Source organism: Patagioenas fasciata, chromosome 11 (genome assembly GCF_037038585.1).
Source record: "Patagioenas fasciata isolate bPatFas1 chromosome 11, bPatFas1.hap1, whole genome shotgun sequence".
Lineage (NCBI taxonomy): Eukaryota > Metazoa > Chordata > Aves > Columbiformes > Columbidae > Patagioenas > Patagioenas fasciata.
Window position 1 is genome coordinate 26,387,366 of NC_092530.1, and position 16,097 is coordinate 26,403,462.

The 16,097-nt window shown below is 46.8% G+C and overlaps 1 protein-coding gene across 1 annotated transcript; it reads right to left on the bottom strand.

Annotated features, from left to right (window-relative positions):
• Nucleotides 1-380: 380 nt before the first annotated feature.
• LOC136106280 (putative P2Y purinoceptor 10) lies at nucleotides 381-8,530 on the bottom strand. The gene is made up of 2 exons (XM_065846544.2): nucleotides 8,163-8,530; nucleotides 381-3,048 (listed from the first exon to the last, which is right to left on the bottom strand). Exon 2 carries the CDS (start codon nucleotides 3,044-3,046, stop codon nucleotides 2,024-2,026), a length of 1,023 nt encoding a protein of 340 aa, XP_065702616.1. The 5' UTR covers nucleotides 3,047-3,048; nucleotides 8,163-8,530; the 3' UTR covers nucleotides 381-2,023.
• Between the last annotated feature and the right edge of the window lie 7,567 nt (nucleotides 8,531-16,097).

A 16,097-nucleotide genomic window follows, 5' to 3' on the forward strand; every position in this document is an offset into this window, starting at 1 on the left:
AGATCTGCAAAATGATTGTTGGATGAGAAAGAGGCGGTTTCTGCAGTCCTGCCTGAAAGTAATGGTGGTAGCGGTTGCTCCTCTTCCCCTGGTAGTGCAGTTATTCCCAGGGAGGACCTTTCTCTCCCCCAAATACCTCTAAATTGAATCTAAGTGTTGTAGATGAACGAAAAACCACCCCATGCCAGTCTTATCAGAGTGGGGTGAAACCCTTTCTGCAGACAAATATGCAGTCTAAGATTAATAAAAGTTGATGCACTCCATTGCTTGAACTCTCTGATTCAGGGAGGAGCTGATCCCATTCAGTTTTATGGGTAGAAGTGATAACTAGGAAACTCGGTTTACGTTTGTAAAAATACATTTATTTTTTAAGCGTTGTCTTTTTGGAAAGAAGGATGTAGGACAAGCTCCATGGTTCCCATAATGGTGCCTGCGACTTGTTGTCACTTGATAAATGGAGAATTGCATGAGGGGAAAAAACATCACAGCAAACAGCTCTCAGTCTTATGTCAGATGATCAAGGTCCCTAAAAATCCTCAATACAACCACTGAAATGTTCTGCTTCGCTGACAATATTATACAGCATCTGGCTTATGAGAAAACTGCTAAATTGACAAAAATCATTGTATATGCTTAACTGTGTACCTGAGCATCAACCTCCGCTCGCGTTTTTAAAGGACCACTTGCAGTGTAGAAACACGTATGTGTGTCATCAGCATAACGAACCACCAGTTTAATTAGATAAAACACTTCCGTTGACTTCAGAGGGCGATGGACTTTGCCTGTTCTGCAGCTTTCTCACCAAAATCTCGCAATCATACCCTCGCTGTGAAAATTACTTCCTTCAGATAGGCATATTTTGGTATTCCTGCTTATCTACCCATAAGATTAAGTTCATTGTTATGTAGCCCGTAATCATCTTCTCACAAATGTGAGGAGCACTACGAGAGCTCGTTGTATTTAATTGGGATGTCTTTGCTGCCTTTCAGAGGGACTCCAGTGCTATGGTTGTTTAAACCTGGCTATTGTTTGCTTTTCCCCGCTTTATTGTAAAACACTCAAGTGGGAAAACATAATATGCAGAAAAATTTTGGCTGAGTTAAAATGTAATTAAGTGGCATTGTGTAGTTAAATTTAAAATATAGTTAGCAAGTGTTTCTGGTATTTCTTCTGGTTTTGTAGCAACACATAAGATGCTGGTGCTTACTGAGAATTGTACATGTTCCTTTTGAAAAGAGCACAGGTTTTGGAAGGCAATAAATCAGTGCCTGTGTACAGCCAAAACAATCACCAGGTAGCACGAGGATACCCTTGAAGTTACAGAAAGGGGGTGAACTTGGCCGAGAAGCTGTCGCTAATTTCAAATAAGGGGTAAATGGCATCCTTTCTTGTCACCGCTTTCCATATCGTTACAGTGGATAAAGTTATAAAAATGTAAACATGAAGATCACGAGAAGAGCTTGTGGAAAAAATCACAATGAATAATTTACTTGAGAAACCAGCCTTTGCTCTGTTAGTGAAACCACCTGAAAGGACGCCTTTCTTTTTTAAAAGCTGTGTGGACTGAACCCCTCGAACAGAGATATCACAGGGCCAACCCATCGCAGGTACCTCTGCGCTGAAGAACATCAAAACCACCATCTATTGCTTCTGTCCGCTTCCAGGTTCTCAGGTGTGTATTCAGCAGAGGTGATATCAGTGTGTGGATGTGGGGTTGTCTTTGGCTTGATCACGGAGCCATGGAGTTGGGAAAACAGAAGAGCTCCTGGGATGTTGCCACCACTTCCTACCAAAAGCTTTGTCGCTCCCTTCTGTACAGCCGTAGGTGTAGTCACCTCACTTGGGTTGTTCATCAGCTTCCAACGCATCGACCTTAAACAGAGTTGTATCTTCTATTTGTTGAAAGGTTTCCACTGCCACAAAACTCCCTCTGATCTTCTACAACAGAGCTGGTAATTGAGTGTCACAGAACAGTCCCGGATTTCATACGAAACATCTTAATTATTTCCAGCTGGCCTTCTTGTCATTCCTTAATTGATGAGGCACTCTCTTTGCTCATCAGCCGACTCCTGATGACCATGCTGCTGTGCCTTGATATCTGGTCCTGAAATTCTGAAGTCATAAAGAAATACAGGATTGGATCCAAGCAGCAGTCCAGGCTCGCAAGGCTTAGGCAAAAGGGTTGGGTGTAGAGTGTGATGGTGCTCAGGAAACAGTCTGTAATGACATTTTCTTTCACCAACATGTAGAAAAAGAAGTTGATGTGGTACGGCACAAAACACACGCAGAACACGATGGCACACATGGAAACCATCCTTAGAGCTTTCCTCTTCTCGCTGCTGTTTTGCAGCGATATCTGGAAGCCCCGGAGAGAGTCTTTTGTTTTCCAGGTGCAGAATAAAATAATGACGAGCGGGCCGATGAAGCCGAACAGCTCCGCCGCGCCCATCATCAGCACCGTGGCCACCTTGCTGTCGATCTGCCGGACTTGAAGGTCCGCGAAGCAGGTGTTGGTGGTGTTGGCCAGGCCGTAGCTGCGCATGATGGGGAAGGGCAAGCATGCCACCCCAACAAAGAGCCACACCACGGCGCTGATGGCCACGTCGTACCGCCGCTTCCAGTCCTTGGCCTTGAATGGCTGGTAGAGGAAGAAATACCTCTGGATGCTGATGCAGGTGAGGAAACAAATGCTGGCGTACATGTTGAGGTACTTCAGGTAGAAGCACAATAAGCAAAGGAATCTCCCAAAAGGCCACGTGGAGTTAATATAATAATATATCCGCAGTGGCAGTGAGAGGACGTGAGCCAGGTCGGCCACGGCCAGGTTGATCATGAAGATGACGGCTTTGCTCTTCTTGCTGATGAAGCGGCACAAGACCCACAGGGCAGCGCTGTTGGCCAGGAGGCCGGGGATGAAGATGATGGTGTAGGTGGCTGCGTACAGGCTGTTTTTGAAGGTCAGGTGGTAACTGGAGCAGGACTGGTTGCTCTGCGTCATGGCTGGGCCGCTGGAAACATCTGCTGTGGTGTAGAGCGAGTGGGTCATTCCTGCGGAGAACAAAAACAGGGGCTGTAAAGGGAAAGGCACTGCGAGAGTTGCTGATATTCACATTTGCATTTTGTAATGGGCTTTTTAGTACAAAGTAGAGGTTTGGAAATGCCTTCTGTATAAAACATCCTGCTATTTTCTTCAAAGCTGTCCTTTCAGAGATCTCCCGCTATTCACGCAGAGGTGGGGGACCGTTCTTCTTGTTTCAGTCCCCTTGCTGAGCTGTCTGAGTGCCACAAGCAGGGGTGAAGTTGTGCCATGCTGCCAACAGAGGAGCAGGAGAAGCCGCCTATGCTCTTGGCAGCTCAAGGTCACCTGTGGTTTGGTGTCTGACTAGCAGGGGAGGAAAAGATGGAGAAATGGTGTACCACAGCCCAGCTTCCGCGTGTGAGCAACCACGTGGCTCAACGGTCAAATTGTGGGTGCCAAGCACTGGATCGCACCTGCTGTTAAGTTGTACATTGGGCATTGCACGAGTGACCCCATCTGTGGACCTCATGGACCCACCTTCTCCAGCATGATGGGGACAGGCCGTGGGGAGAAGGGTTTGAAACCTCTGACTGTTGTAAATGCAGCCAGTGCTGCCGTGTACTGAAGCTGATACAATGAGCAGAGACCAAATCAGATCACCAACTCCCATTTCTCATCACCCCCACATCCTCAGTCTAACACTTTTTTTCCATCAGATAACTTTATTTTTAGATACTTCTAATTTCTACCTCTCTTTTGATTCAGATGAGTAGGGATGACAAAATGTCGCCTGTTGAACCTTAGAGCCATCTTTCTTTTGTCAGCTTTTGTAACTGGGACTTGTCTGCAGTCAAGCAATACATGCAGGAGGAGGTTGGCTTTATCAGGTATTTCCCCAGAGGGTTATAATTCTCATTACAGTGATTCCCTCCTGTGTCCAATATAATGGTTAAAAATGGAATATCAGCTCCCTATTTCATGTGGCACTGCAGACACTGATTCACTCCTTCTGACTCATTTCCTGCACTGCTGGCAACGGGCATTTGCCAAAACAAGTGTCTCTGTAGGTAGGTATTAGTAACTCTTACCCTGTTACTAATATTTTTTCCTTCATGTTACAAAAAAAAAAAAGAGTAGTGATTAGAGCTCTCAAGTGAGAAAGAACACAAATAGCTGGTTTTTTAGCTTGTTAGTTGTTGCAATACTTGGACTTGGCGGCTCATCCAGACCCTGTTCAAGGCTGTTGTGGAAGCCTTGTGTTATATGATAATTCAGGCCCCAGAAACGCCCAGACATGGCAAAATCCCAGCATAGGACAGAGGCCACCCGGACATGGGTGCGGTGGCTGATGGTGACGGTGAGCGGGGCCACCCACCCGCTCCCTCAGCAGATGTTCTTGCCAACTTTTTTGCTTTTCCTTTTAAACTGGTCTTTCGTTTTCTTACCATCTTCAAAAAGCAAGGTCTGCGTGTTTATCTCCTGTTGCACCCTCGGCTTTAGCAACTGAGCCACATCCTTCAGCTGTGCCCAACGCCAAAGAAACGCTGCAGACCAGAAACCTCTGTCTGATCCCCTTTGGTCACCATGACAGCGTGGGGACATGGGGGCCAGGCCCCTCAGAGCTGGTTTTGTCCCTCCACTCTGCAGTTTGCCCCCAGTGACCTGCCCCCCAAGGCACCTCTGGGATGAGATGCTCCGCTCCATGTTGGGGTGTCCCCAGCTGCCCCATCCCAGGACACCACAGCCTTGTCCCTATCACAGGACACCACAGCCTTGTCCCTATCACAGGACACCACAGCCTTGTCCCTATCATGAGGCCATAACACGCCTGTGAGGAGGGAAAGACGGCTCAAAGGGCGCTGGAAAAATGCATGTGGCCCATGGCCTGATCACCACCGGTCTGAGAAGCAACATTGGAGGCCTTGCATTGGCCTCGCATTGACGTGGACAGGGTATGGAGCAGAGCACTGGGGTGTTCACTCAGAATGTTGCTTCTCAGAGCAGTAAATTGGGGTTCCATCCTGTTTCTGGAGACCGCTGTGAATTTCTGGTGGTCTGTGGTCCCTTTTCCATCACTTGACATGCCAACTGCTCCCCTTACCTCACTACAACCAACTTCTGTCCCTTCAGGTGACCTCTCACTTTGCCAAGAAGCCATTAAAGAGCCACTTTCAAAGTAGGTAGCTGCCTGGATTCCCTTGGATGTCAAAGTTAGGCTGACTGACTGGTGCTTCTCCAAAGCACAAGGGCCAGAAGGCAACTGAAACCACAAAGAATTAGGTAGATTTGCAAAATATTCTATTTTAAGGGCACGCTCATATTTAAATGCTGGCTGGTGGATGTGTGTTCTTCAGCTCAAATGAGTCATAACAGCCAGTTTGCTTATTGAGGTCCCTAGATACAGTTGGCCCTTACTTACATTTCATGTGACAGCGAAGGACCAGACTGCAACGTCAGCGATCAGAGTAATCAAGTTCAATCTGCTGACTCAAACTGGCCTCTGGATTGAGCCATTTAGGGTAAACTGACATGTCTGCAATGTGTCTGTTGTACTGTGAGGGTGATGCTGAGTGCACACGCTTGGCACCAGGATTCACTTCGCTTTTCGGTCACAGCAAACGGTGCCCAGGCAGGGACACGAGCGCTGGGCTGGGCTGTGAGGGCTGCACTGTGCCCAAGACCACGGTGGAGAGGAGGTTCCACCTTGGCCTTCATCTTCATCTGCTAATTGTCCACAAGGTGTCAGAGTAAATCAAGCTTCCTGTCCTTGCCCTCTTGAAAGCAGTTTCCTAACCCCAAGGATCCGGGCTGAGCGGTGGGAGGCAGAGGTGGTGGTGTGACCGTGTTCTCATGAGTCTGTGTTGCCGTCTTGTAGGGTGATCCCAGATTGGAGACATCTTGTGTTGCTGAATAACAGATGTTGGGGAAGAAACGCTCCCAGGAGAAGTCCTCCTATTGCTGATATTTACATCCTGAAGAAGTTAGGGAGCTGCTTAGAAACTTGGCACCAAAAGGTAGTAATGTGGAGATCAGGTGATGTTTCATCCCCACCACCCTAAGCACATCTGGTACCGTGAGTGATGAACAGGAGACGTGGGGCCTGTGGAGCCAGAAAAAGGCTGAACTCAGGGTCAGGCCGTTTACAGGGATGTGGACAGAGCAGGATGAGCTGGCTGGCCGTGCAGAAGCATTAACACAATTAGTATAATATGTACATGGGTGATGGCTGCTGCATCAGAGCAGGGCACTTTCTGAGAATGAATGGCTTCATTACAAAGTCATAAAAATATAATGAGATTAAACCATCTCTTTAGATAAACTGCACCCAGGCATCAGCACAGGGGACTATGAAACGATTGTATTTCTGCCCTTCCACCCACTTCTCTGCTGCAGATTGAAGCTTAATCCTCCCTGTCCTCTTGTCTTCCACCTGTGCACCAACGCAGACACACAGGGATCCCGCAGAATGGCCGCCTGGAATTAGGAGTCCGGAGTGTAGAGAAAGAAAAGTCATTTGCTGCGTGATGTGTGTCCAACAAAGGCTGAAAAGCTCCGTCAGGTTTTATAGATGCTTATTTACACATTACAGAGAGACAGCTGCTACTGCAACACTGAATTTTTTAAAAATGGTAATGAATACGAGGTTATCTAACTACTGCTTTTTACATTTTAATTTGAGTCTGTATTTGTGAGGCTGTAGCATTAAGGACATAATTGTGCATGTTACTGGAGGTTTGGAAACCAAATGTTCATGTTAGGGGTTGGAAGGGACCTCAAAAGATCATCTTGATGTTCATCTTGACAGCACTGAGAAGCACAGGAATGTTATTGTGGAGTCCTGGACCTTTCTGGCATGCCCATCAGCAAGAGGTTAATTGCTTTGATGAAGACACAAATGTCCCCACACTCTGCCCTCATTGCCTGGCTGTGAACGTCTCATGCCTTTGAACTTGGGCTTCGGTGTGAAACCTCCGCAGTCAGAAGTGGAAAGTTCTACAGTTAAGGGTACTTTTTTCTGGTTTTCTTCTTCCCCGAAGCAAAACAAAACCAAAAGGCAGATCCGGGTTGTCTGATCTGTTGTGATGAGATGTTTGCATTCTGCAACACGAGTCTAACTCTGACTTCTGCAGCTCGTGTGGCTGAAGAGGTCGGTATGAACATGAGGATGGACCGGGTTAGGATCCAGGAGAGGATGGGCTTGCATCAGGGATGCGGTTCCCGTGGCTGCTGATGTTTGCGTCAGTCCCAGCACTTTCACTTGGCAGCAGAAACCATGCCCTTGAGCAAAACCACCCTGCGACTCCACACACCCTCCTGCTCCAGCTCAAGTCCTCCCCTACCAAAATCCGCGGCGAGCCGGGGCTGACGAACTGGCTCACCTTCGGTGCAATTCCCCTTTGATTTGCCTTCAGAACTTTCAGATTCGGGGGCCACCCGCTATGAATCCTGCCCGTAACTGCCAAACTGCATCGCGGTGTTTCACTGTGCTCCCAGCAGAGCTGAGCTGCGGCTGCAAGTGAATGCAAGCCCAGTGCAAACTGCCTTGGACTAAGTGCGGTTTAAAAACTTCAGCCCATGAAGTGAGTTAAGTTTTAATCCAGACCAGTGACTGCAGTCTGAAGTATAAATTCAAACTGCATCATGATGCAAAAACAAGCCCAAGCAATCTTGCTATTTTTGTCATATTGTGTCCCCCTGACTAATATTAATTTCCTAATGTTGCAACTGTGTCAAAGAGCGTTGGATGGCACAAAGACAGGCAGCGTGTGGATTTTTTTATGGCAATATAAACCACTGTTAGAAAAAGATTTGCAAGTTTCCCTTCCCTGATTTTAAACTGAAATATATTCCCAGAGAAATCAGGCAAAAGAAGGAAATTGTGCCTGGTAATGACACCGGAGAGCAGTTGGAGAACTGCTAATTGCCCACGCTATAGCATTTTGCTTTCTCTAGCAGCAGCAATTTCATGCAGCCGCTGTTTTGATCCCCCCGTGTGTTCGGATTAGAGCGCCAGGAGGGCTACTGGTTTTTTTTCTTATCTTGGCAAGAGCCAAAGTCGGAGGAAAAAAGCCCAAAGAGAGCGGTGTTTTTGTAGGAAATGCTGGTTCGAGGTCACGAAGAGGGAGCAGAAAAGCAGCCTTACCTCTGCGGCAGCGCCCGCGCCGTGCAGCCCGGCCGGCGGGAGGAAGTCAAGTGTCCCGGCTGCACCCACCGGCGTGTTTACATGTGCACAGGGACCCGCCTGACATCACGGGTGCCGCAAGGTGCTGCTTTGCCTGCGGCTCCGCTTCACAACCCCGACCTGCAGCTGTGGGACCCGCTCGCTCGGCTCCCGGCCATGCCAAGCTCAGTCCCAGCCACCCATATGTGTAATTGTCCCCAACTCAGGGTCGCGTTGCTTTGTCCTCGGTGTTTTCTCGGCTCAGCACCCCTTGGGCTGCTGCGGGAGAAGGTGCCAAGCGGCACTGGGTGTTGAGCCCTTCCTCCGCTCCCACTCCTCCTCCTCCTCTCCAAGCCCAGCTCTGGAAACGCTCCCCAGGTTCCTGTTGGCTCCGGGAAGTTCAGCTTTGCTGTCACCTCCTGGTGGTGGGGCTGCGGGCGGTCATTGCTGTGTGTGAGCCCAGGCTGCTCTCTCTGCTTCACCTAAAGCCTCTTGCTGCTGAAGTCCAACTTCTCAATGGCTTTTTATAGCGCCTGCGTGGGCCTGGCTTCTGGCTTGACATTTCTCTCAAACTAAATAAGCAGTTTACACTTGCTGGAGTTTGCCGCCAGCAATGTCAAGTGGTGGCTCTTCTTTAATTGTTTCAAGCAATGGGGTGAAATTCAGCCTCACCCTTATCCCAGGAGGTAAACACATTAGTGAGGTTAGGGCTTTACCCACGCAGAGGATTGAATTGTTTGGATTTTCAGAAAGGTGCTGGGAATCCGACCTGTTTGGCCGCTCCAGGATTGGCCTCTGGCTTATGGTACGACCGCAGCTTAGCAGTTAAACTCGGCTCTGCTGTGGTTTAAGTGTGAAGTAGGACATCCCCGCACCCACTGACTGACCTGGGGACAATATAGATGTTGGTGTCCAGCTGCTCAGCAACCCAGAACTAATGGTTCTGGTTCAAATAAGAACACTCCGCAATGAAGACCCTCTAAATCGCAGCACTGTGCTTTAACAGACCGCCCTGTTTCCATGGGTTGTCAAAGGAGGTTGGTAGAAGTTGGGAGACTGCCAGATGTTTCTTTCAAACTTATTTACATTGGCCTCATGAAAAGCAATAGTGAGCTTTTGGCCAATGTTGTGGTGTTTATCAGTACATCCTGTTTAGCTGATTTTTTTCAAGTTGTTCGTCAGCCATGGGAACATATTCACTGGAATTTATCCAATCACAGAGTTGTCTCTAGCACTAAATCACTGCACAATACTCCTCAGCCCGGCAAGTTAAGCAGAGGGACCAGCAATTCAGAAACACTTCAGTGATTGACCTGACTGGGATGTGTGGAAAACAAACATTCCTGTTCTGTAGATGCTCTCGTGTCTGCATGAACTCCCATCCCTACCGCTTCCATCCCTCACTCAGTTCTCCCTCATAAAACTGCCTGATTTGAGCAAAAGCCACAATCTTTGTAGAAAGAAGAGATGAAGTTAAGCGTAGCTGCGCTTGTGTGTGTAGGTATGTGAAATATTGCAGTCACAAAAGTAAATTATAACAATAAAATAGGTGTAAATACACCGCATACTTAAGAACAGGTCTACTTACAGATGAGCTGCAGCTACTCATGCACAGCAGTTGTCCCGGCAGCCTGGTTTAGAGCAGATTGTTATACAATAATTGTTGGACCAAGACAGAGATTTAGGTGCACGAGTCATATAAAACCTGCAGAATAGTTCTGTTGAATTTCTTTGTGTTTAAATCTCTCTGATTGCGAAGTGGGGAAAACATTTTCCTGCATGTAACTGAAAGGCATTTACTGTCTGGACTTTTGTAAAGCTCAGCTAGATTATATACGTTCAAAAAACTTGGGATTGACCTGTCCAGTGCTATGTACACTTGGTACTGGAAGAGGACCATGGTCTGGCCAGCCTGGAGGATTGGAACCTTGATTGCCAGTGTTGCTTATCAGTTATCCTACAGGCGGGGAGTGAGGAAGTGGCTTTTTCTGCTGGTAAAACTGAACTTTCTCTAGGGATTTTGCAGACAGTTATACTGGTTACAGATGTGCTTTCCCTATAGATTGATTTGCATAAATTATGTAGGTAAAGCTTTGATTTGCGTAGCATGTAAAGGTCTGTTCCTGCTCTTGGTTAGTGCTTACCATAATGAGCTTGCCAGAAATATTCGCTACCATAGTTACCTATGGTAGAGGAGACCTTGGCTCCTGCAAAACACCATGGGCAATATTTCCTGGAGTTCAGACAAGGGCCTTGACCTCTGCTGTATTTGTGCTGCTCAGGGTTGGTTGCTCATGGACCTTCCCTGGGCTGGTCTTCATGGAGAGGGCTGTTGGGCATTGGAACAGGCTGTCCAGGGCAGTGATGGAGTCACCATCCATGGAGGGTTGACAGACGGAGATGAGGTTCTCAGGGACATGGAGCAGAGGTGGACTTGGCAGTGTTGGGTTAATGGTTGGACTCGATGTTCTTAAAGGTCTTTTCCAACCAACATGGTTCTGTGATTCGATGATGTTGTGTCCTCTACTTTAGAACGGAGAAGCTCGTGTGGATGCATTTCCCTGGGAAGGGGCTGCCCTGGGAGCTTGGGGGTCCAACCCCAGCAGGTGTTGGACCATGTCGGCCCCACCGCCCTTAGATCGTGAATAACTGAGCAATACACGCTCAGTTGGCTTAAATGCAAAGAAGTAGCCACAAATTTGCCTGTTTGTCAGTTGGGGATCTTGTTGGAGCGTGCAAGAATGACCACATGTAGAACCATGTTCCTGTGCCTTTTTCGTGCTTCTGTTTCCTTTCGGAGTTCTTTTCCAAAATCCAAAACTAGGTTGTTGCTACATCTCTTACCAGGCAATAACAGTACCCATGCACTTTAGTCCCTAGAATGTTGGAAGCCGGTTGTTATAGATACGCGTGTTTGCCACATGTACAAGGGAAGAAGTCCCGTGAGGAAAAGATCGATCTCCAGCAAAAGAAATTATAGCCCTTTAGTGGGAACCAGGGAAAAAAATACCCTGCACGTCTAACTATTACTAGTATCACTAATATTATATAATTATTAACATTTGCCTGAAATAAAGATTTAGAGTTAGATTTCAGGTCGTGGCACAGATAGCAAATTCATTTTGTTGTCAATTCAAGCCTTTGTAGGGAAGAAAAGTGGATATTCAGTGCAAGATACTGCCAAGAAGTGGCCGTCGAAAGTTTTGCTATGAAAAACAGAAAGTCAATATTTGTATCTTGATTATCTTTCTTCTTATGGAGGATTAGTTGGGTTTTTTTAAGGAGTACAATCATTGATAAGAGAAAGTGAAAAGCATATATGCAGACTAACGTGCATCAATGCAATAATGTGTTGTTTATTCTGAAATCCTCTTGCATGCCCTAAGTCAGATAACAAAAAGAGGAACACAGAACGACACACATTTCAAAATGCTGTGCTTTATCTAGGGGTTTTGGCCCCCAGATGGTAATCAGTTTTTCCCTTGGGGAGGAAAACAAAACCAAACAAAACCAAACCAAAACACATTGAAAAGGTAAAAGCTGTGTGTACGGTGAGAAATCATTTCTAATTACTTACCTCTATTTTTGTGGCAACTGAAATATCGTTGCTTATTAGCGACCCTTTTGCTGATACAGAGTTAAAATGACATGGCATAGTTAAATCATGTTGGTAATAATTTCCCCTGGTCCTAGCACAGACGCACACGTTACTTTTGTCCAAGAGAGAGGCGGATTCTGTTTGCAATAGATATGTTTTTAATTCAAAACAGGAGCATTTCCTAATAGAGAAGCCTGGTAGTTCTTAGTTCCTCCCTGACGACATCCACCAACACTCGCCCCCTTCCGTGGGCTCTTGAAACCATGAGGAGACAATGAACCAAGAACGTTCGTATCCAAGCGTTTCAACAGTAACAGACACATCCCGACAGCAGAACGAGATAGGAAATCTTAGAACGGTTTGGAATCTGGAGTACCCAAAACCTTGGAAGCTCACCCCAGGTTTTATTCAGACCAGCTGAGCACCTTGAACCTCTGGAACTGGATGAAATCTGAGATTTTCTCATGGGAGATTGGGGACTTGCCAGCACCAGCCGCAAGGACTTGCCCATCAGAACCGTTGCTCTTTTATTATTGTTATTTACTTCCGAAGTTCTGTTTTTCAGCAGAAACTAAAAAGGAGGAAATATGACTTCTACTCTAGCACACCAGAGCCTCTGAGAAGTATTTTCCATGCAACTGACACTAAAAATAGCCTCGTTGGTTGTCTTTGCTAAAACGTCTTTGCCATCCTTTCCAGCTCAGAATCACAACACGCAGAATCCAATAACCTGTGGCCTTTTGGGGGGGATCAAAGACAATTTGGTGGGAGAAGGAGCTGTGGGGAGCGCATGCTTATTTTTGTCAGTGGTGATTTTAATTTCTTTGCCCAGTTAGGCCAAAAGGCTTGCAAAGTTCTGTTTCCAAGGGGGTCTATGTAGCGGTGAGTAACCCTGTAGCAGCTACCACAAGCCTGCACGTGCAATTCCTTTTTCATACTGGCACAGCGTATCGAACGCACCCTTTACGTGCCCTTAGGAGCTTTATGCTGCCCTTGCACACTGCAGCGTTCCTGGAGGAGAAAGACTGGCACAATCTGCTGAGATGCAACTAAATGTAAAGGTCATACCGTTAACAGGCTTTAGAGCTCTCTGCATAAGGATTTTCTAGTATGGTACTAGTATGGTATCGCCGCACTAAGGGAACCAAAATCAACTCAGAAGTTACCTGCTGGAGTCACACCTGCTGGTGACTAACCCCACTTGGACTGGCAAGCTAGTTATGAGTAGCAGTAATGAAAGTCTGCGATAGTGGTGTGAACTCGTACATCCGCAGGTTGCTGCCATTGGGAGCCTACCTGAAATATAACAGCTGGCTTGCAGGAAATGAGATTTTTCAACCCGTTTTGGAACCCCTGGGACATCCCCATGCCTGCAGCTCACCCTCTCGCCTAAGCAACTGTGATAAGCAAAGTGCGGCAGTGCCTGGGTCAGCGGGGAAATACTCGTGAAACTGGGGTGGGAAGATCCACGGCTCGGAGTTCAGGTATTTGCATGTTTGTGGTGCCTCCTGGCAGCAGACCAAAGGAGTTCCCATCCGTTACACGACATTGGTTACCAGCAGAGGAGCACACATCGTGATTTAACCCATGTGGAGAGGCAGAGGAGTGGGGACCGGGAAGAATGGAAGGAAAATAAAGCTGCTTGAAAAGCCACGGCTGTGCCAGTGCCCCAGATAATGTCTGTGACATTGCAGGCTGCTGCAAAGTGAAGAACGAGCGTTTTCATGCAAATTGGAACACAAAAAGTAATGAACCCCACGGGGGATTCCCGAGACTGGAAAATACTCTCCTAACAAATATGAGCAACCTCCACTCATGTTCTTCATCACATTTACTTCGAAATTTGCTTCCCCTTTCACTTCATCTGGGTAGGTAGTGGCAAAGGTTCCAGCAAACAGGGCTCTTAATTACATTTAAAATCTAGGAACAGCTTGACGAGAATGAGGTCAGACTGCTAATGTACAGCACCGAGACTGGTGCACCGATCAAACCCTACAAGAGCAAAAGTCAACTAAACTCAATGTATTGAAGTACTGATTGGGGCTTGGCACTAAAGATAATCTTCTGTAAAGCCCTTTAATGTCTTCTGCCCTCAACCAATGCCAACTGCAGCTGAAGGAAGATGAAATCCTTCTCAACTTCCCTGGCCATCCTGCAAAGTAATAATCCAGTGTGTACAGCCAGCAGAGCGTGGGCTGAGGCCCGAGGGCTAATACAATAGCAAAGGTCAGATTTGAGGTCTGCTTTGGGAAGCTCCTGTCTGGTAAAGGACTCCAAGGAGAATGATTCATGGCAGAAAACAGGCTCATGAAACAATCATTCAATCATTTCATTAAGATGAGGAACAGGGCTGGCAGTCCCTACAAGTCAAAGCATCAGAGACAAGGATTTTGCTGGTTGATTTGAATAATGAAAAGCCATGAGAAGGTTTTGCCCCTATCGCTCCTTTCCACTATTCTGACAGAGCAGGAAAAAGTCTTGAGAGGTGGTTTAATTTCCCTGCCCGAAGGCAGAGGTGCAGGGATGTATGTGCATGGAGATAGAGCAGCTTTACCTTGGCCCTTCCTGAGAATCACTAGCCAAGGATAATCTCGTTTGGCATTTTTTGCTTATAAAGATATTTTGTAAGTGATCATCTATGCCTCTTTTAAACACCTCTGGGAAAGTGGTGGAGTGACCATCCCTAGAGGGCTTTAAAAGACGTGTAGATGAGGTTCTCAGGGACATGGTTTAGAGGTGAACTGGGCGGTGCTGGGTTAATGGTTGGACTCGATAATCTTAAAGGTCTTGTCCAACCAAAACGATTCTATGATTCTTGCACTGAGTGCCCACCTGTGCTTGTTCTCCCCTGAAGTTGAACACCACCAGTTGTGAGCACCAAGTTTGTGCCTCCTGGTGGGTACGGACAGAGCTGCACTGAAGACCTACAGCCCAGCAAGACCTTGCCCCCAGCAAGTTGTGGGCAAATAGGCAAAGGAGAGCTGAGAAGAGGTGTGGAAAGGAGCTGTGGCATCCCCCGAGAAGGCGGATTTGGTCTCTGACACTGGTGGGAGGGAGTAGAGAGGGAGCCAACGGGACCGCGTGTCCGACCCGGGGCCTGCTTTCCATTTTGGAGAACACTGTCCTTCGCTGGCATCCCACAGGGACTGTTAAATCCAGCTGTGGGTTGGAAGGAATGAGTAAGGCTTTAGTATTACATTTGGGTAGAGGAGTCAAGATTTCCTTGGCAATGATAATTCACTGGCCCTGTTGATTTCTTCAGTCGCTACTTCTCCTTTTGACAGTTTCTCCAGTATCTCTGTATTTAGTTGTCTCTTTTTTTCTATTTTCTCTTTCAAATTAGTCTTTCACTCCTCAATCACTGTTATTCGCTGGCACCTGGGGAGGAAATGCAACACCATAAGATCTTAGTTATGTCTGCAGCATTCTGCAGTTTCGCCATGTTTGGAGCAGAAAGCATCCTTCAAATTCTGGCATAACACAATGGTTAAGCTACATCCTACTTTTCTTAGTTTTTTTTTTTCTTATTTTCTCACTTTTTTTGCTTCTTACCTACTTCATTTTCTACCCATAATGTGGATTGTATCAAACTACCAGTTCCTTAAATAGTACTTCTGAAGCTGGATTATCTCTTGCCTCAAGGGTTTTGACTCTAAGTTGGTGTTTCTAACCATATATGATCCAACATAGGATTAATGAGCTAGGAGAAGGACCATTTGTTGCTTTTTTTGTCATTCTAAATTGATTCCCCCCCTATTCCAGTTGCACTTGGAGAGGGAAAGCACAACTACCAGTTGCATTGCCCTTCAGCCAGTACAACTCCTATCTGTTCATTAGGGCTTAAATCTGAGCTGGAACTGGCAAAATCCCATGCAAATATTCCGTATAATTTCTGGGGCCATGTGAGTGTTTTGCACAGAGATCAGGCCTGCGTTGGAGCCGTGTGCGCAAACGTTGTGTGCACTTACCACAAACACGTCTTGCAAACGACTTCCCACACACACAGTGCGCAGGTTTTGCTGAGACACCCAACTAAGGAGCCAGGTCGCAACGGTCATACCCGCCCTTGAGAAAACAAGTGTCCTGCAGGCTGCTAATGGGCTTTTAATTTGGTAACTTTCGATTTTTGGTGCTTTGCAAATCTGTTTGGGAGACTGAGAAGAAAGCTTTTGAGGTTGGGATGTGCCTCTGGCTTTAAAACCTGCTGAGAAACTGAAGTGTGTGGTCTGGGGGGTCCCACGCGTGGAACATCCCACCGAGTTGTCAAAGAGAGAAACAGTTCAGGCTTCTTTAAAAGTCGAATTTCAGACTAAAAGCAA